At 33.2% G+C, this 21,144-nt stretch overlaps 2 protein-coding genes across 4 annotated transcripts in view; both read right to left on the bottom strand.

The window, feature by feature from the left end:
• LOC127712174 (2'-5'-oligoadenylate synthase 3-like) overlaps positions 1-8,081 on the bottom strand; it is a 32,131-nt gene extending 24,050 nt beyond the window's left edge. For all 3 annotated transcript variants that reach the window (XM_052218472.1, XM_052218471.1, XM_052218469.1), the window contains exons 1-4: positions 7,936-8,081; positions 5,714-5,878; positions 4,557-4,842; positions 3,360-3,538 (exon numbers count right to left, since the gene is read on the bottom strand). In XM_052218472.1, the coding sequence (XP_052074432.1) occupies positions 3,360-3,538; positions 4,557-4,842; positions 5,714-5,878 (630 nt within the window). In that variant the 5' untranslated portion in view covers positions 7,936-8,081. The remainder of the gene's footprint in view (positions 1-3,359; positions 3,539-4,556; positions 4,843-5,713; positions 5,879-7,935) is intronic.
• Positions 8,082-10,366: 2,285 nt separating this feature from the next.
• Positions 10,367-17,664, bottom strand: LOC127712175 (2'-5'-oligoadenylate synthase 3-like). The gene is made up of 6 exons (XM_052218473.1): positions 17,447-17,664; positions 16,303-16,510; positions 14,940-15,216; positions 12,811-12,989; positions 11,870-12,057; positions 10,367-11,181 (listed from the first exon to the last, which is right to left on the bottom strand). Exons 2-6 carry the CDS (start codon positions 16,465-16,467, stop codon positions 11,010-11,012), a joined length of 981 nt encoding a protein of 326 aa, XP_052074433.1. The 5' UTR covers positions 16,468-16,510; positions 17,447-17,664; the 3' UTR covers positions 10,367-11,009.
• Positions 17,665-21,144: the final 3,480 nt, after the last annotated feature.

Below are 21,144 nucleotides of genomic sequence, written 5' to 3'. Positions count from 1 at the left end.
AGCATAATGTCCCAGAAAACTTTATTTTGGAGAGTTACTGGGTGATCAGTACTGAATATTCCACTGGAATACAGCTTTTGGATATCACCTTCAGCTACAGCCTTTTTATGTACAGTTATATCTTTCCCTTCCCTTTTCAATTTTTTCATCATACCCGTGATTACATGATTTGATGGCATAAATGATTTGTCAGTAATTATGTTAATTTCCCGATTATTAGGAGGACCAGTTATATGCCTAGAAATAGCAGATCGAATTCCGACGAGTGCTGACTTTGAATAATCAGTGCCTTGTTTGGTCTGCAAACTTGCATAAAAGTAGCACAATCTGTCATTTAGGATAGTTTCATCCAGTTGCTCAAAACTGCTGCTGTACTTATTTTCAGTTAGCCAACCTGAAATTATTTGTACCATTTTTTTACGTATTCAAGTAATTCTTATAAATATTTTATTTAATTGTGATGAATTTTATATGCATATAATTTATTTCAAAGACTTGATTCATATAAATAAATAATAGAGGACTGTATATTGCTTTATGCATGTTTTAATTTAGCGTTTTATGCCAAAAGCATGTTGGTGTTCGAGCATATTTTGTACATGTAGACTAGAGCGACCTACGTATACAGTATCCTATCAATCTTTTTATTTAGACTAAAAAAATGATATTCAGCTTGTCTTCTTTTCATGTACCAACATGTTCATGTCATTCAAAATTTTGTAGTGAAAATAAGTTATGTTTTTGCTGCTGTAATACTTAACGAAACAGTAAACCCTGGTAGTATTTTGGAAGTACACCTATCTATAGGAGGATGGGGTTCGATTCCCCACTGGGGTGTTTTGTTTACTACTTCAGCATGCTCATAAATGTTATAATAATTTATTTAATATATTTTTTCAAGTATGCTTGCATATATGATAAATAACACTACGTCAAGTACAATAAAAAAAAACAAATATCAAGGAATATTTTTATTTTAATTCTACATCTTGACAATCGAAGGTACATCTCATTTAAGAATACAACATTTGTAATTTGCATCATTTGATTTTTTTAATTTCTTGTTATTTAAGTTATATTCCATAACACTGAAGAGTAAATTTTATGTTTGAAAACGGTAAAAAAAATATTGCTAGGTTGCTGACTCATTGCCGAATACCATTAGTACGGCATTACCTCACGATTTTCTATATTTATCATTAAAATGTTTTATTGAAACCAATTTACCATCAATTTATGATTATATTTTCTTTCCAATGTAATATTTTTGCATTTTATGGTTTTTAACTCTTAGAAGTTTGACACCCCATACTGTCTGCTGGTTGGTTCTTGGCTCAGTTCTTGCCAGCGCTAACTTTTCAATTTCTTCTTTGCTAGGCAGCTCCTTAAATCTTGGCTTTTTGGCAGGTGGTTCTTGGTTTATACATTTAGCAGTTAAGTCTTCATCAATCTGAGATAGTTCCTCATCTGACTGTGACTGTTCATTATTTTCAAAATTGAATATGGTGTCCTCTGTCAATTTTGAGAATGAGGAACTAACTCTGGCATCACATATCTCGTGTCTGAAAACCCTTTTTGTTCCTCCATCAGCCATAGATTGTATTATGTACTGCCTGACAGCATTGTGTTCCATAAAGTGGTCTGTTATCTTATAAGATGCCCCTTTATAATCTACTTTAAGTCCAATTTTCAACGGCGATACTGTGTATCTATACATTTTGACAGCAGACAATGAGTCATCGGCGCGCGGACATGTGCATTTACATGGGAGGTTTGCTAAATGGACGGAACAGCCGTAACAAACGCTGCCGGTTGCAGCCATTTTCAGCCATTTTCATATTAAGTAAGCTTTTAAACACTAATAGAGGGAAATTATATGATGTTTTACATCAATAACGGATAAATTTTATGTAAGCAGTTAAAATATATGAATTTTATGAAAATAAAAATGAAAACAACGAGAATGCAAATAGTAAGTTTATGCGCATGTGTCAAACATATTTTTTGTGCTAATTAGAACACAGCTTTGTTTACAAAGCGTAATAGGGACGTCATATTAGAATCATTTTCAGTCCCTTTTACCAAACAGGAATATACCTTGCCGATTATAACATTTTGACTGAGTGTTGATTTGCATGTCGGGTGATACCTGCATAGCAAGAGACTCTTACATTGTCGACACACCCGAGTTCAGTCGATTCCCACAGTTTGTATTTGTTACATTTGGATTGTCTTCATAACTGATTAAAGAGACTTGAACACCGGTAAACTCTGTTGCCTATTTATACTCTGATGATTAAAGCAAAGTTTATGATATTGTTGTATTAACGAAAAGGATGCATGTAGATTAAGGTCTGATAAGGCATTCAGTTCCCTTTAGCAGACATTTGGGATTGATACATATTTTGGATTGTACAAAATCCTAAATTTCTAGGTTTAAGTTTTTTTTGGACGATCTTCCAGACACATTTTCATTATTGGATGACCATTTTATAAATTAGACTGTCCTTTGATGGTTTACAAATAAGAAGGAATATATATATAGGAAAGAGGAAGGACTATTTTAATATTCTTAGATCAAAGGTCAAGGCCACAATAGCTTTTTTTTTGTAATTACTTGATGTACAATTGTGGGTTGACCTGCCGACATATTTCTTCATAAAACGTTTTAAGGGGACTTCCATTTGATTTTCGGATGGTTGTGGTGGAGGATTTTTCGGGACGGAATGTTGCTTTTCATCTATTATTAGGTAGACTTATATTCATCTCGCTTGGAAAAATTACATTGTAATCATATTTCCCATTTTGTACACAATTGTCTCCTGAATTTTGTTGGGCAAAGTATTTATGTTCATCCTGTCTGGGGAAGTATTATTCATTTTCAGTCCTTTTTACTAGGCAGGAATATACCTTGCCAAATACTATGCCATAAATACGCTACAATTTTTTTTTATAGGGACTACCATTTGATTTGTTCACAATTAAATCCTGAAAATGTGGGGTAAAATATTCATTTTCAACTCGTCCACTTTTGATCCCAATCGACGCCCCCTGAAAGTAAAATTACTATATTTCCTCACTATGTAAAAAGTTATACAATAATATATAGCATCAAATTTGTTCCAGATACTTGTAGTTGTTCCCATTTTTCATTTTTGAATTAAGCACTGAGCATTAGATCAACTATCCAATACAGAGAACAAAATACTGTATTCTGCTAAAATTTCCGTTCCTTAAGCGTAATTAACATACATACATATTGCTGTTGGGCTAAAATATACCAGATTAAGATATAGCAGACAAAGGTTAATATGTTGTATCTTTAGTATTCGAAATTGTGGTATAATTTGTAAACTCACTTGTTCAGTATATTTCCAATATTTCAGCAGACATATTAAATCCTTAACCTTCGGTGGCATGGGCTTTACAAATTCAATTTGTAGTTTAGCTAATGACTTAGCATAATATTTTCTTAGATGAGGTTTCAATTCCATTTTAGAATATGTTGATTGTACTCCACCAGCGAAACCCAGAAGCCCTGAAATAGAAATTAAACTTCTCAACAGATTGTTGTTTCTTCTAGATTTGCATAACACATGCTCGATTTGCATAACACATGAGTACTAGTGTAATGAGTAAAAAATGAGCTTCACCAGAAATAATAACAGCATTTATATTAAAAGGCTTCTACTTTACCGATACGATCACGATGATTTCATAATCTGGTCAAAACAGAACACATTTTGTTTCTTAAATCAAGTAAACTTCATTTCTTGCTAATTTTACAAATAGAACTGGTAGGAAATAAACATTGTTCATTTTATGTTTTAGGCGTATATAAAACATCTATAAACCATGTTAATTTTAGATTACGTAATTATGACGTAATTCAATTTTCACTGTATTTACACTTTCTAGGGAATTCACCAGATTTTAGTATAATATGCTTATCAGGGTGTTAAATTAACACAAGCGTCACCCCAAGCCGCGATTTCCTAACAGTGAGCAGGTAAGCACAAGGTTTACCATCTTTTTTTGGCGAGGAGAGTAAAACAGTTCTCGTTTGTATAATTTCACCTTGTATTGAATTTACAATTCTTGTACTATCTATAACAGAAAGCTTGACTATGAAATATTTTAAACAAAATAGTAGAATACAAAATGAGAAGAATACAGAATTAAAAATTTTATTTTGTTATTCAAGACATTAGAATATATTTCATTTCAAGACAATTTGACCATCAATCGCACCCTCTCCTTATGAGACCAAATAAGTTTATTAAAAATGGTTGCTTCTGAAATTCAAATCATTTTTATTTTCATTCATTAAAATTATGGCAAATATAAAGATAGGTCTGAGTAACTGTTTTCATATTTGCAAAACTAGGCATTTTGGCGTGAAACGGATGTTGCTGGATTTTGCACTTCAATGATTTGTATTACTTAGTACTTTACTTAAAATTTTACACAATCGAACATCCAAGTTATTAGAAAGGTGAACCGAAATTGGAGAGCTATTTGGTTTGAATTTGTCTATTCGTATTATATATATTTACATGTACTCCATACATCAACAATAGGAAGCAAGTCTACATCGAACCATGGCGAATCATCACTGCAACGCAAATCAAACTGCAAAGTAAATGGCGTTTGACCCATTATCCGTATTTCTATATTATTGCCTTCTCTCTCCACTGCTGATTTGAGATAATCCCGGAAGTCATATAGTACATTTTCCATGTTTTCTTTTAAATGTTTAATATTCTTAAAATTATTTAACACTACCAAAAGATCTACATCTGAATGTCCTCGTATAGCTGTTCCTTTTCCTAGAGATCCACCCTGAAATCAAATACAGTATTCAAAACCCATTCTAGCTTTGAATTCTTGATTAGATAACGAACTGCCTCGATGGTTTCAAAGTAGAGTTCTCGCCTCGAGTGCGGGAGGTCGTGGGTTACATTCCCGGCCAAATCAAACCAAAGAATGGAAAATTCGTACATTTTGTATTTGCCTCACGGTTCAGCACGCTTCATATAGAAGTCAGGGCAAAGACTGGTAAGCCCGGATTCGAAATAAGGTATCCGGGTATTGTGATATGTCCCCTGTTAGGCACATACCATCTGATTTTCTGAGGGCCTTAGATTTTAGATCAAGCCAGATTTTTTTTTACTATGGAAACCAAGCATGAACATTTTTTTTTCAGTTAATCCAAAGCAAGAAAATTTTATCATACACCATACATGTCATACTTGCTGAAGATAAAGTATATTTTTTTACCAACTGAATAGGCCAGTTTATATTCATATCGTTAACATATTTTCGTCCTTAACGTGATTTTAATTTGCCACTGCACGTTAAACAGCCACCATTCATCATCATCATCTTTATGGTAACTAAGTTTGTACAGCTTTAATTCATGGTCCAAATTTCGTTATTTTATAGCAGCTCAGCATACCTTTCTCATGGTAAATTCAAAATTCGATCAAAGTGTAATACAAAAAATAATAAATATTGAATCTTGATACGTAAACTATTATATCTTACGACTTTAAAATGTAGTAACATTGAAGTTAGCCTGTTCATAGTTCTGGAATGTTAACTTTTATTGGAAAAAATGCTGTTTTTTGGCATTTATCTGTACACAAGAAATGAATTAAAGAGTAGTAATACAGTTATACAAATGTTTACAACTTTCAGCCTTATTACTTACTTTGATAACTTGGTTGACACTGTATTTTGGATGTCGATGAATGAGTCTCACCACTGTGTCTATGATCTGGTTGCAATCACTGAGAAAATCTGTATCTGGCCGAACTTCTCTGTCTAGAAATTTTTCCAATGATTCATCCGGAAGCATGTCATCGAAAAATACCATCTTAGATAGTATAAAGAAAATCATCACTCTACGATTTTGTCATGACATGATTGATAGGGGGACTTTCGATTTATATCATGATTTTGCTAAAAGCTCACAGCAAAGGAATCGTTCAGATTTACATTATACGTGTACTTGACATGATAACTAAATAAACTAATCGGGATCACCAGAGAAGTCGCAAAAGTGAATTAAGAACAATATGTTTATTTACAAATAAGTCTAGGTTGGTAGCCTTTTTCTGTTTTTAAACTATATCAGTTGCGATGGCAACACAATTAAAACGTTGAAGATTTCTTCTCCCAATTGTCTGGTTTAAATGTGTTATGTCTTTAAACATATTTATTACTTCATGAACATTACATTTAATATCTACACAATAAAAAATGAAAACAGCACGTCCGAAGCGCTTTTCTGGATGTACCTTCATGAGGAACGCCCAAAGCCGAATATTTGAAAGCCAAGAATGTATAAGAACCTAAACAGTTGAAGAGCTATATTACCAAAAAGGACCGAAACAAACAGCCAAATCCATCTACGGTCAACTTAATTTGCCCGAGGGAGTTGAAACCTTAATTTCTAATAATTTCAAAATTTATTAACGGACAATTTTAGAAAGATTGGTTATAAATCATGTCAGTACCGAAGTACTGACTACTGAGCTAATGATACCCTCGGAGACTCCTCGGCTCCTGGTGGCGTGAGATGAAAGAACAAAGATATTATTCATTACAGGTACGTATATAGCTACTGGTTGTATTATATACAAAATACGTATATCTTTGATTTTCAAAGAAATCGACACAGCTTAAATTCGGACCGCATAGAGGACTCTAAAACAATCGTTGAAAATAAACATCTAACATTACTTTTCGCTTAACATAGTTCTAAGCAGTATATCAGTGGACTGTATTTGTATCTCAGAAATAAAGCAAAATCTTATTTGTATATTTCTCAATGTTTACAATAGCTTGTTATATGCAAGATAAATAAACTTATTTTCGCATAAATTTTAATAACTGTTTTAATATTTCAGTGTATTCTAGTATGCTTATTCATATATTATATTCTGTTGTGTCACAACGACCTACTATACTTGTCAGTACTGCCAAGTTTTCATGAAGCAAATACGTGAGATTTGGCCAAAATTGTAAAGATCAAAGAGAAAAAACAATAGATCAAAGAAAAATGCCGCCAAATATGCATGAAAATGCGTGAGTCTCACTTGGCAGCCCTGACTTGTTCCATTTGTCGTTGCCAAAATCCTGTAAACTTTGCTATGTTGATGACGAATCAAATAATGCGATTTAACACTGGACCTTAACTTTTCAAAGCTGAGTTACATCATGGGTGTCATTAGTGGCCGAGTAGGAATCGATTAACCCTCCTGGATCACCTTATTTCAATCTTCAAGTTGGTGTTTTACGAGGTATTTTTATTGCATTTTCATAACTGATTCCCATATTTCTCAGCTATGATATTTTTACTTCCATTACATCACACATACAATATGGAATATCCCTTATTTATATAACATAACCTCGATATAACATATCAAAACTGTGTCATTCCGGCGACTCTTCTGTGTAAAACGTCATAGTGTCCTTCCGTCACGATGGTAGTCTGTCCATGTTTATGATCTTTGACTTGTGATTTTGATATCTGCCTAAATACAAACACTCCTGAAAATCTTCTTACTTTTTAAAAAGGTGGTATGGAATTAACAATATTCGGGACCATTCACTGCCTTGTGAACATGGTGAATGAAAACAGGGACAGTCTAGTAATATAGATAGTCCTTGATGAAAATCAGCCTTTTTTAAAATCTACATGATCTCTGACAAGGTTCGTACGTCACAGATATGTAATTTACATTCTGTTTAGATAGATATGCAAAGTATAAATTATTATGAAAAATTGAAATACATAGAACGAGTTGAGTTTATTGCCAATATTGTCACTTTACCACCCTTATGTGCTTAAATCATGACACCATAAATCAACTAACTTCCTGTTTTAAAATAGTGATTCTATATTTTATCCCTTATCTTTCTTACCTTTTTCTACAATCAGTGATGTTAGGCTGGCGTGTCACATTTTCAAAAAGTTTCAAGTCGACTTTCAGAAAATTAATACTAGGTTGGTTTCATCCATAAATTTAAATTAAGATTACGAGTATTGATTTAACATGTAAGAAGTTTTATTAATAGTAAACTATTTATAGTATAGTGGGAGTTGTGTTAATGGTGGAAAGGACTATATATATATATTGACTTTTGATCCTTTTTTAAAACTTTTAAGTAGCATTTGTATTTTGTGTTTAATGTTTATTTCCCCCACAAACTAGTTTTAAGCAATACATTATAAGATATCTAATAAGCGTTGACCCCTCCCTCCCAAACCATAAAACGGTATGTAGTACGTACATTACTTGTTCATTATTTACTATAATATTTGGAAATTTCTTTTGGCTTTGTTCTATAAGACCCTTTTTGATTTTACAGCTCGCCATGGAACATTACCAGTCTTTGGTGTTCTATCATGTTAGTTCTCGACAAATTTACTAAAAAAAAAGCGCCCAAACATAGCTAGTCAGTATGATTTCCTTACATTTGATTACAAGAGATGTCTGGTATGCACCTTTTCTGCAAAATTTTTTTTTCTTCAAAAAGCAATCTAGAGGGCAATAATGGTCTTCGTCAACAAGTGTCTGATTTGTCAAGCACTAAATCGTCCCCATTTCATTCAAATTTTCCATAAATTAAACAAAAACTATCAAAGATCTGTCATCGTCACAAACTCTCTAAATAGTAAAAATAAAAACAAACATGAAGATGCGTCTTGAAACGACTAATGACGAAGTACACGACTATGGACAGGCACAGTAACATATATATTCTTAAAATAAATGATAAAAATGACATAATTACATGTACATGCAAGAAAAAGAAAATGTCAAATGGCATGTTCTGTACTTACAGGAAATGCAACAGCTATTAGGGACCGCAGTGAGATGTGAGCTTTTATCGCGTAACGAATGCTCACCGAGGTCCAAGAACAACTGTGAAAACGCTCTTCCGTTGTTTTGAGATTTAGTTCATGCAGAGATGTGTTACTTCATATCAATGAATGCCATGCACTGAGCCAACTATCCTTCATAGACTAAAGGACATGGTTGTAAGAAATTATAGGTCACCGCCTGACATGGTAAAATGTGAAACAATTCATACCAGAAAACAAACAGCCTAATTCATGATAAAACAATAAACGAAAAACAAATATGGCAAACAGCAACCAATCACAACTATTGAGTAACAGGCCCCTGACTTGGAACAGGTACGCAAAGAATTTTCAATGTCCGTTCTTTTCAATTTCAAAACCTTGTTTATATTTGCCAAATATCTTTATTTCATCAAACAATACAATGATTCTATCATTATTGACTTAATTTTGAGCGTTCCTGGTGAAGGTATAAAACAAAACTCTTCGGGTGCACCAAATTAATCAGGTGCACCAAATTAATCAAGTGTTATTTCATTTAATAGCACTGGGTTGAAACCGCGGGCGCATTACATTTGCGCGCATTTGGCCCGGGATCAACATTTTTAAGTTTGCGCACAGCTTTTGATTACATTTGCGCGCATTCATTTTACAGGTAAAACAAGTAAAATAAAGATAATTCATAATAAATATGATCATGAGAAATCCCGTAATAGCTTAAGACATTCATGTAACTTAATTGCGAATATTTCAGAGTAAATAAGATTCTGTTTCATAGCGATTTAACAAATACTTTAAGCAAGTTTGTAAAGTTGCGTCAAGACACACGCATCGAGTTTCGTTTGTCAGAAACAATTCAGGGGAAAATCATTTGTGTACGATGGATTTACTTTCCGTATCGACAGAACACTTTTAAAGTCGGGGATATTTAATGACGATGCACCGTAAATAATTGCAAAGGTATTTCACCAGATTCCCTATTTCCGCAAGGTCTTTGGGCATCAATCAGCAGAATCCAGGCGTACTTAAAACGGCCCGGAATCATTCCATGCTCACTCCAATGAGCAATTTTATTTAGCACATTCATGTTTTAAGTGCACGTTACGACATGTAAAATCGGTACTTTTAATCTTTAGATTTACCATGTTTTTACATTTTTATCTGTTTATATTTCCAGGATTAAGTGCTTGTGCACAAGAAAACGGACTTATCCTGCTCGTAAATAATAGTTTAATAAATAAATAAGTATAATTTAGCTGTATTTACCTGAGTTTACCTATAAAAGAATGCGCGCAAATGTAATCAAAAGCTGCGCACAAACGTAATGATTTTAGCACGCAAATGTAATGTACCGGAAACCGCTGCTGGTGGACTGTTAGGCCAGTGATATCATTCGCCCAGTAATCAGTGCTTCGCTACTGGCACGATTTATCACACATTTCTTAAATTAATAAATTTAGAAATCATTCAAAAACTAAGGTTCCAAACTTTAAGTTGGCTGTAGATTATTTTGGCTATTTCTTTATTTCCAATTGGTCTCATATAGCTCATCAGGTATATACAAATCATTGGCTTTCCATGTTTAAGTTGTGTGCGTTCTCGGTTAAGGTTAACCCAGAAAAGCTCTTTGAACGCACCTTATATTCAAAGAGTTATCTTTATTTCCAATAAGTTTGAGAAGATAGATTTTTTTTTGAGAAACTAGCTATTATTCATTTTGTGGTTCATGCAAGTACAGCTTCCAATAGTAAAAGCGCTTAAGATATGATGATGTGACTTCCAAATCACCAGGTTTGGGATAATTATTTCATCTCTGCATATCTTACTGATTCATATTGACCAAGAATGAACGTCTAGAGAGAGCAGAAATAAGTTTTTTTTTTCATGTGGCATTTTAACAGATTACCAGCCAATTGTTATGATTTTTTAAATGAGATACACTATCATTGGTACACATTCACTTTATTTCAGCTTGCTGAATTAATTTTGATGAATTTTCTTGCTTACTAATAAAATTACAATAACAAGATACATACACAGTCCGTAACAGGTCAAAATTTTCTTTCTATTACCCTTTTTTCAAGCAATTTCAAACACAATATTATTGAACAGATAATTCGATTAATTTTTCTCATGATATTACGCAACTGCTTTCTTCTGGTAATCCTTGAAGTTTTCGTTGCAACTGTCGACCTTCTGACTCTATTCGATGAAAGTCTCTAGACATTGTAGAGAAACTCCATTTTGGGTCTGAGGCAACATCATGATAAGGGTTAGCTGGATCCAGAACATACGGTGGCTTTCTGAAAAATGATTGTTTTTTATATATCATATAAATTAAAACAAAATGAAGTAAAATTATTTATAACTTTAATCATTTGGAAATTTAAAAAACATTAAATCAAATCCTTTATGGCAATTAGGCTTTTTTCTGTTAAACTGGTACTGTATTAATCTATATGGTACATTTTAGTGTGTGTTTGAGACTTTGTCTAGCTTACGAACGCCTAGAGATGTACTGTGAACATTTTTACTTGTGCAAAATTATTTTATGATTGGAAAGTACCTCATTTATTAAAGATACAAATAAAACAATCATCATCTGATACCAGCGCATGGTTACACTCTCTTCCTATAGTAACTGTGAAGGAGTCTTTATTTTTCATAGTTGATGGAAAGATATAAATCGAGCTCGATTTCATATGAGTCGAAAGAACATTTCAATTTATTATAGATTATTACAGTTTTATCTCACCGGAGGAGTGATTGGTTAAGTTAGTCTGCAATGCAGTTATTACGATCTGTATTAGAAACTGACCTTTCAACTTCGTATTTGATTTACATTCCCACTGTTTTGATTCGAGCGTCACTGACGAGGGTTATATAGACGAAACGCGCGTTTGGGGTACACATTTATAAGCTTGGTATCTATGATGAGTTTTTTTTCAGTGGTATTTCAGATCGCAGCGCATGATGATTAAACGCAATTACTTGTCAAGCTGCTTTATGTAGTAAGATGGAGTAAAATGATCGTTAAACGAAATTCGGACGTTGTCGAACGATGCAAGTAGGTCAACAACTTTAGTCATCATCTGCTTCATAGTAAAGTTATTTGATTTTCCATTTTCTCTCCAGACGTATATAACCATTAATTCAATACAGTATGAAGTAAAATCCACCTGAAACGATATATAAATCTCAGTTAAAAATAATGGTTATAAAACTTCCTTATTAACATTCTCTTTCTTTAAGTAGACTTTTAAACAATTTAAAAAAGGTCGTTAACTTTAGCATTCTTTGTGTGCCTGTCTCAAGCCAGGTGGTTGGCGTTAGTTGTTGCCTACCTTAAAAGTTTTTAGTTTATTGTTTTAGTATAAATAAGGCCATTCGTTTACTCTTTTGAATTGTTTCAAGTTTGAGCCTTCCCTTGTGGGCTTTTATAGCCTTTTAGACGATACGGGTTTAGCTCATTGTTGATGGCCATACGGTGACATGTAGTGGTTTGCATTAATATTCTTTGGTAAATAGTTATCTCATAATCATTTATACTACTGAAATTGAACAACATTACTGACTTAACCAATTTTTAACTTTACAGGCCTAGAGCAATCTGCTTAGAAAAGTTTTCAGCATATCAATTTGACCAAATTAGTCTCAATGATGGAAATTGAAGAGGAAAACATAAAACACGAGTAACATGTACATAAAGGTATTGGCATTGTATTCAATACGGTTTTCTAATCGAATATAATTATTCCTGAACAGGTATAACATCTTTAATAAATTTAGATCCTGCACAACACCACTATGCATCTTCTGAGACTACTTTTCAAGTTCTTTAATGCCTATATTTTAATGATGGAACAACATAAAATTAAAGATTTGTATTTTTCAATACTCAGTATATGTTATAATACAGAGAAAAGGTTGACCTGTTCAGTGTATTTCCAATATTTTAACAAACGAATCAAATCTTTGACTCTGGCCGGTACTGGTTTCACAAATTCCACTTGCAGTTTAGCTAACGATTTGGCATAGTATTTCCTTAGATGAGGTTTGCTTTCCATTGTAGAATATGTAGATCCGACACCACCAGCTAGTCCAAGCATCCCTAAATTACAAAAAAATAAAAAGAAAAGAAAAATAAATAAGAAATACATGAAAATAAAACTTACCGACCTGCGCATTGATTTTCAATCGTTGGCGAGTGTAGATACAAGTATCTCAACAAACAATCGGCATACCCATGCGAACCAACTGTGTTCCTCTTCTTGCCGACTTGTTCGTTTATTCATATGAGTTTGACTTCAAACAGGAGCTTCTTTCGAAGAATGAAAAGAAGCTAGCATTATCCTTTAACTTCTATTTTTGCTATATAGATGATGTCCTCTCACTAAATAATTCAAAATTTGGTGACTTTGTTGAATGCATCTATCCCATCGAACTTGAAATAAAGGATACAACAGACACAGTTAGACTGTCTCAAATCTTGACTTACATGATGATGATTTCAGCTTCCCGATTGTGAACTTTCCATTTCTATGTAGCAATATTCCAGCAGCGACTTCACATAGAATATATTAGTATATCTCCAAGTTGATACGATATTCCAGGGCTTGCTTTCTTATCACGGTTTCCTTCCTGGAGGGTTGATGCTCACAAGGAAGCTCTTAAACTAAGAGGTCCATGTAGTGAAGTTGAAATCATCCCTTCGAAAACTTTACGGACGCCATCACTAGTTGGTTGGCCATTATGGGATATGTTCCAATCGTCGTAACCACAATCCCATCTTCCTTTTCCCCGAGTGAGACCTACCGAATTAGACTTATAACCGGGTTTGTAATTATATGAACAACACGACGGGTGACACGTATGAAGCTGATCTGTTTACCCTTCCGGAGCACCTGAGATCAACCCCCGTATTTTGGTGGGGTTTGTATTGCTCGTTCTTTATTTTTCCTTGCTGTGTTTTGTATACTGTTGTTTGTCTTTTGGTCATTTTCTTTTGTGCCATGGCCTTGTCAGTTTATTTTCGAATTATGAGTTTGAATGTCCCTGTGGTATCTTTCGCCTTTCTTTTCTTAAAAATCAGACAAGAATTGTCCAAATGAGAGCGCTAACGATGCAATTTTTCAAATAATTAATGTATCTAAGGGGCATAACTCTTTAAAAAATAATTGATCGGCACTGATTTTCGAACTCGTTCAAAACATTGCTGATATAAACCTATGATATAAGTTTCATAAAAATCTGGCAAGAATTGTAAAGTGGAGAGCGCTAACAAGAACGGACAGACGACGTCTGGTATTTCTATGACCCCTGCAACGCGTTGCGCGGGGGACAATAATATCAGAGTTAGCTACTTAGTCTGTGTTTGTTTTTTTTCAGTTGAACGATACAGTATCTTTGACTCTCTAGTTTTGTCTTTCTGAGAGATCCATTTTTATAGAGAACGGATATTATATATTGATCCAATGGTGAACTTTTCTAATGTTGATTAAACAAACCAATTAATCGAAAATGATAACTGTTTATTCAGACAAACATACAAAAGACCGGTAGTCACATTATGTTGTAAAATGTTTTGATTTCCAATAAATTTTTAGTTGAAAAATGATCTTGGAGGTGCAATATGTCAAGTTGAAAGTGAGAAACGTCATCTTGGAAGTGAGAAATGTCAAACTTGAAGTGTGAAATGTCAATTTGAACCTAAAAGAAATGTCGTTGAAACTGAGAAATGTCAGTTTAGTGAGAAATGTAAAGACATACCTTGGAAATGTTAAGTTTGAGATGAGATATTTTAAGCTGGAACTGAGAAATCACAAGTTGAACGTCAGGAATGTCAAGTTGGAATTGAGAAATGTCAATTTGAAAATTTGAAATTTCACAAAAGAATGCCATTACCGGTTTTTCGTACAAACACGTAACTGTAAGCATCTACCCAAAGGCGACTTGCATAAACTTTATGAAAAGATGGCGATTCAAGTGCACTTTTAAGAAATTAAATTATTCCTATACCTTTTTATTCATATATTTATAATTCAATAATGAAAATATTTACATGTACTCCATACATCAACTATAGGCAGTAAATCCACATCAAACCATTCATCACCACAACGTAGGTTAAACTGTAGGGTGAATGGCGTCTGACCTTTCATTGATATTTTAATATTTTTAGTCTTTCCGACAGCTGATTTTAAATATTCTCGGAAGTTATTAAGAACCTCATCCATGTTTTCTGCCAAATGTTCCACATCCCTAATATTATTCAATACCACTAAAAGGTCTACATCTGAATGGTCACGTACAGCTGTTCCTTTACCTAAAGATCCACCCTGAAATCATTGTCACATGGTATGAAATACAGCTTTAATTATTTACATACAGTTAAACTATAAATTATCTACGAAAGTTTACTTAACAGTTCTTAACTCTTTAAAGCTCAATAAGGGAATACGAAAAAAGAGGCGAAAGGTACCAAAGGGATAATCAAACTCATAAATCGAAAACAAACGGACAATGACATGGCATGACGAAAAGAGAAACAACAGTACACAAAACACAACACAGAAAAATAAAGACTGAGCAACACGAATCATACCAAAAACCAAAACCGACACTGAAAAATGCTCTACACACCTGGCCAAAAGGGTCCCCCCTCCCACTTCCGTGATCTTTAAAATGATTTGATTTCCAAACCATTTTTCAAAAAAATGCTTAAGCGGGAAATGAAATGGTAAAGTTTTCAAAATCAGTATTTCTACCTTTTCTACAAGGGAAAGTTTCATTTTACATGCAGATAAGGAGACACTGGTGATCTCCAGTGACCAAATTAAAGCATAAAGTGAAAAATCTAAACATCCACATCAACTGATCATTTGTTTTGTCTGTATTACGTATAATTAAATTGATACCCTTCTATCATTGTATATTCATTATCTAGTAGGTTGATAAAACGGAAAGCTATCAATAAGAAAAGTCGCCAAGTAAAATTAAGATATAACCACAATATTCCTTATCAAGATTTTTTCGGTCTGTACTGTAGGGTCGATAGAGCTTGTAACTGAAAACAAAATCTGAAAACATTTGAGTGACACTAGTAGTTACCCTCTCCCCCGCTCAAAAAAAAAAACAAACTGAGATCTCCCATTACTCGTTGCGATATATATATATGGACTACCCTGAGAACTTTTCATATATATTTGAAGTAGAAGAATCATCAGGCATAACATAATGACTCCTTTTAGATGAACAAAGAAGTGTAAAAGTACTCATTTCGGTAATGCAAATCTTTACCGACCATTTGCTATCCAACTCCCGTACTAATAAAATGACCGACATTTGAGCAATTGCTGCTGCCTGCATTTATATTTTTTTGTATTCGCTAAACGACACTAATATAAAGAAATTTAAATACTTACTTTGATAACTTGATTGACTTTGTATTTGGGATTGCGATGTATTAATCGCACAACTGTGTCTATAACTTGGCTACAGTCACTTAAGAACTTTGTATCTGGCCGAACTTCTCGGTCTAAAAATTTCTCTAATGTCTCTCCAGGAAGCATGCCATTAAAAAATGTCATCGTATATACAGAAACCAATTATTCAAGATTAGTCTTATGTTTTCTGAAAATGTGAAAAGTAAAGAACAAAACCACGTCGAATAAACATTCTAATGTTTATGCAGTTTAGATAGAAGTCTATCTGTCAACATATTAAATCTATATTTATTTATTTAGATAGAAGTCTATCTGTCAACTTATTAAATCTATATTTATTTAGATGCACACTTATATCTCACAGACTTGGTGGCCTATCAACAGAACAAACTACACAATGACAGAAGGATGAATAAAAGAATTAACGAACAAAACTATTAGATATATAAGAATTTACAATCCTTCTACCTGCTTTCTCCATAAAATTGTACCCACTTCTAAACTGCATAAATATTCAAATTCAATAAAAATGTATGTCTTAAACCAAAGTTTGTTTGCATGTACTCATAGCTCAAAATGTATAATCATAAATGTCTTCAGCGGAATTGTATGCATACTTGCTTATAAACAATCTTTTAGTTTGAAATCAATTATCTTTTTCCGAATAATAAAAATACTTTTTCAGATAGTTTTCTCGGAGAAGTCTAATCGAAAGTTTTTATGTCAGAAAAACCTACTGTGGTTTCATTTATTTTGATAGGTAACAATTTTCATGGACTGAGGGAAAATTGCTTTTTCATGAATTAATATTAATACTAAATTAACATGCAAGCCTATAGGAATTGTTTTTTTGCTAAACTATTAAATACATGGTTCACATGTACCCATGGAATCCACGACAAGAAGTAAACCACGAATAAAAAGGAATCCACAGTAACTGACAGAATTACAGAAATATTGCTGTTTTATGTAACAATGCTCGGAGATGATCCCTTATTGCTACACGTCGATATTGACTTTTTTCAGTTCAACTGTAAAATTATGAGAAATGCTTACTTGGCAAAATTCCTAATATGAAAAATACTCCTCCCCAACCCCCTCCAAAAAATTAAATAAATCTTACCTTGTAATACTTTTTCCGTTACTCAGTGAAGTGTCTATAAGTCACGTGTACTCCGTCAAGTTCCAGAATCAATATTAAAACCCCACTACTAATTACCTTATTTCTTGTTATGTTTTGTGTTAGTCATGTTAGTCTCAGTGAACATCTATTTAGGATGCAGATACCAACAATGTCTGTGTTGGAAGATGGACTAGAATCTTTACAAAGTATTTGTTAAATGTCACGTGTTATATTGCAATAATGCATCACGGCCCATTTTAAATAATAACATGATTTTCAGAAAATCTAACTACAACCTACTGTATTTACACTGATTAACAGGAATGAAATCGTATTACTGATAATACAAAGACATTAACTTTAAGACAATGTTAAGTCAATTAGAAACAGATATTTAAACGAAATTAGGCTAATTGCAATCATATCTAAATATAACTCAATGTAAAAGTGTATGCTCTTTGTTATATGTTTTATAACTTTAGGCAATGTTCAGTAAGTCTCCATAAATTATCGACAGCGACAGGCAATAACAAGACCATCTTTAAATCATAGAACAAATTATTATGTCACCCCAAACGGAGACCCCAATCGGAGTTGGGGTGATATATTGTTATTGTACGATTCTTTTTTTCTTATTCTTATTCCACACTTTTTGTCCAGCTTAGTTCTCTAAACTGAATGAACCAATTTTGATGGAACTTTACCATAATGGTACCCACCATGTGTAGTTGTGCACCTGACTTTGGAATTTCCAAAATGGCTACCATTGCATGGAAAAAGCAAAATTGTGAAAAATCGAAAAGTGTTCCAAATTTAATGAAACTTTATGGAAATGTTACGCGTCATCAATAGATGTCCAATCCATATATGGAATTTCCAAAATGGCCGCCATTGCCATGGAAACTGGGGAAAAGTTTACAATTGAACCCTTTGAAACTTTAAAGTAGCATTTTCTTACTTAAAATGGTAGATCAAACCAAGTAAAACTTCATTGCTATGTGGCCCGTCATGTCAGATTGTGGTATCTGTCTTATGAATCCTTGAAATGGTTACTATTACCATGGAAACAGCAAAATTATGAAAAATTGAAAAAAAAATGCTCCCAACTCACTGAAAATTAACAGAAATATGTGTTGTCATGCATATATGAGCATTTAGTGTTTTAAAAATTCAAAATGGCTGCCGTTTAGTGGAATTGGGCGAACTGGGGTGACATCTGCTATTGCGTGCAATGGTAATTCTAGTTATATATTATTTTTGCTGTTACAGAAGTATACCTGAATTCATCTTTTTTTAAATCGTTGTTTAATTGTTCCTTTTAAAGAACGCTCGAATCCGTCTTTATTGCAAAAAAATAGATAATAATAATTGCACTGATATTTTAAAAGACGAATGATTAATTAATTCTGATTGAAAAGAGATGCATATTCCATATTGTATACCTAAATCTCAAGGCTATCACATATTTCACAAATTTCTAATATACACAAGGATGGTTTTATTTTATACTGGAGGATCCAGAGAATGTCTGTGTTGGAAGATGCTCTTGAATCTTTACAAAAATATACTAAGTTGACAGATAGCCTTATATCTAAACTTTGGATTTTGCATGTTAATTTAGTAATTCATGAAAATACAATTTCCCTCAATCCATGAAAATTGTATAGATATACTTTATACGGAAGACTAGGCGAAAAAAAAGAAACATTGTTGGTATTTCTTATCATTTTTTGTTGTCTCAAGTAATGTTTTAATCAATTTACAAGGGCATCTAGAGTAATTGGCTAACACTCTATTCTGATGACTGTCATACAAGCGAGAGGTTTAGCTAGCTATAAAACCAGGTTTATTTATCCACCATTTTCTACATAACGAAATGCCTGTACTAAGTCAGGAATATGACAGTTGTTCCCATTCGTTTTATGTGTTTGAGCTTTTGATTTTGACATTTGATAAGGGAATTTCCGTTTTGAATTTTCCTTGGAGTTCGGTATTTTTGATATTTTATTTGTTTCTTAGCCAGCGCTTTCAATTGTTTTTTGTATTAAACGTTTTCTCTACTGTAGCAAATTTCATTTGGTTTTCTCTTCAATTCATTTTACCAATTTCTCATTTCTTAATTCTGGTGTACCTCACTGATCCTTCCTCTTTATCAATTTGACTCAGTTCTTTTATTCTCTTAGTTGCCTTAGTTTTTATATATTTAGGAGTGAGGTGCTAATATCCTGTCATTGGGCGAAGAGTTTGTTTGTTTGCCTCAATAATAATCATGGGGCCTAGTTTTCCTTTGCAAAAATGTTTTTTTTTAAAGTCATGAAACTTCAAATTTAAAAAAAGAGTTGAACATGATTTATATACTTGAATGGCTAAGTTCACAACGATCAACAATCACTGAATGAAATATTATGTGTCGATTATACGTTATAGATTTGTAATAAATGTACAAAACGTGCATATAGGACTTAATATAGTATATATGCATGCATTGGATCAATAATTTCCTGAACATTAAAATGTTTTGAAACTCGTTTCATATGACTTTAAAGTGCTCCACATATATAATCTTTGGGGATTTGAAGTTCAACTGGTATGACTAAATTCACGAAAACACTTTTTGCCGTTTTTCATATGACCTTTTTGTACTACTTTTCTTTATGGTACCCATTCCACTACTATTATTTGATATATGTTTTTTTTAAATTCTAGGTGCGAGTCCCATGCTTTTCCCCTAAAATAAAAAAAAATGACAGAAAATCTACTTTTCGTCCATATCTTGTTTATTTGTTTTGTTTTGCACCAACGCCGTACTCTCGACATCTACAAAAGAATTCCACCAAACAAGTGTTAGAGACTTTCTACAGCCTCTAACGGGTAAGAGCGTTTACTACTGTCCTCGCTGTGGCTTATGAACGATTGACAGCAATAAATTCACTGTAACAGTTGTTTGACAATATAAAAATAAGGAGATGAGGTTTGATTGCCAATGAGACAACTATCCACCAAAGTTCAAATAAAGTGGATGTAAGCAATTATAGGCAACCGTACGGCCTTCAACAATGAGAAAACCCCATACCGTATAGTCGGCTATAAAAGGCCCCGACATGAAAACTATAAAACAATTCAATTGAGAAAACTTATTTATAACAATACAATTAACGAAAAACAAATATGACAGACATGAACCAACGACAAACACTTGAACTACAGGATCCTGACTTTCGACAGGCACATAAAAATATGTGGCAGGGTTAAACATGTTTGTGAGCGCTCAACCCCCCCCCCCCCCCCCCCCCCCGGCCCCTAACCTGAGACAGTGGTGTAACAGCACAACATCAGATCGATACAAAACATAAAAACTTCAAACATAAACACAGACCGGACGTGGCAGGGTATTTATCCATCCTTCATCCCTAACAACAAAAAGAAAACTAAGTACAGATCTGAGAATACTCACAGTTACTGACAGCTAGTCCAAAACCAATAACAACTAATAAAAAAAAATCCTGTAAAATAAAATATCAATCAGTACACATCCAAGATCCAATGGATTTAGTATAAAAACGTCATTAACAGTCAGAGAAAAACACGACCTTTTGCAATGCCAAAATAAACGTACATGTATCGACAAATTGTTGTACCGTAAAAAGGCATATGTGTATAACAAAGCTATTAGGGTGATTTTAATTTACTGATAACAA

Source organism: Mytilus californianus, unplaced genomic scaffold (genome assembly GCF_021869535.1).
Source record: "Mytilus californianus isolate M0D057914Y unplaced genomic scaffold, xbMytCali1.0.p SCAF_8, whole genome shotgun sequence".
Taxonomy (NCBI): domain Eukaryota; kingdom Metazoa; phylum Mollusca; class Bivalvia; order Mytilida; family Mytilidae; genus Mytilus; species Mytilus californianus.
Note: the sequence above shows the minus strand (reverse complement) of the source record. Positions and strands in the feature narration are given on the sequence as shown.

Excerpts from the sequence above, each read along its gene's own strand:
- LOC127712175 (XM_052218473.1), bottom strand. The coding sequence starts at position 16,467 with ATGACATTTTTTAATGGCATGCTTCCTGGAGAGACATTAGAGAAATTT. Across the intron at positions 15,217-16,302 it reads AAGTCAATCAAGTTATCAAA|GGTGGATCTTTAGGTAAAGG; the intron begins GTAAGTATTTAA and ends CAATGATTTCAG. Across the intron at positions 11,182-11,869 it reads TACATAAAGCAGCTTGACAA|AAAGCCACCGTATGTTCTGG; the intron begins GTAATTGCGTTT and ends ATCATTTTTCAG.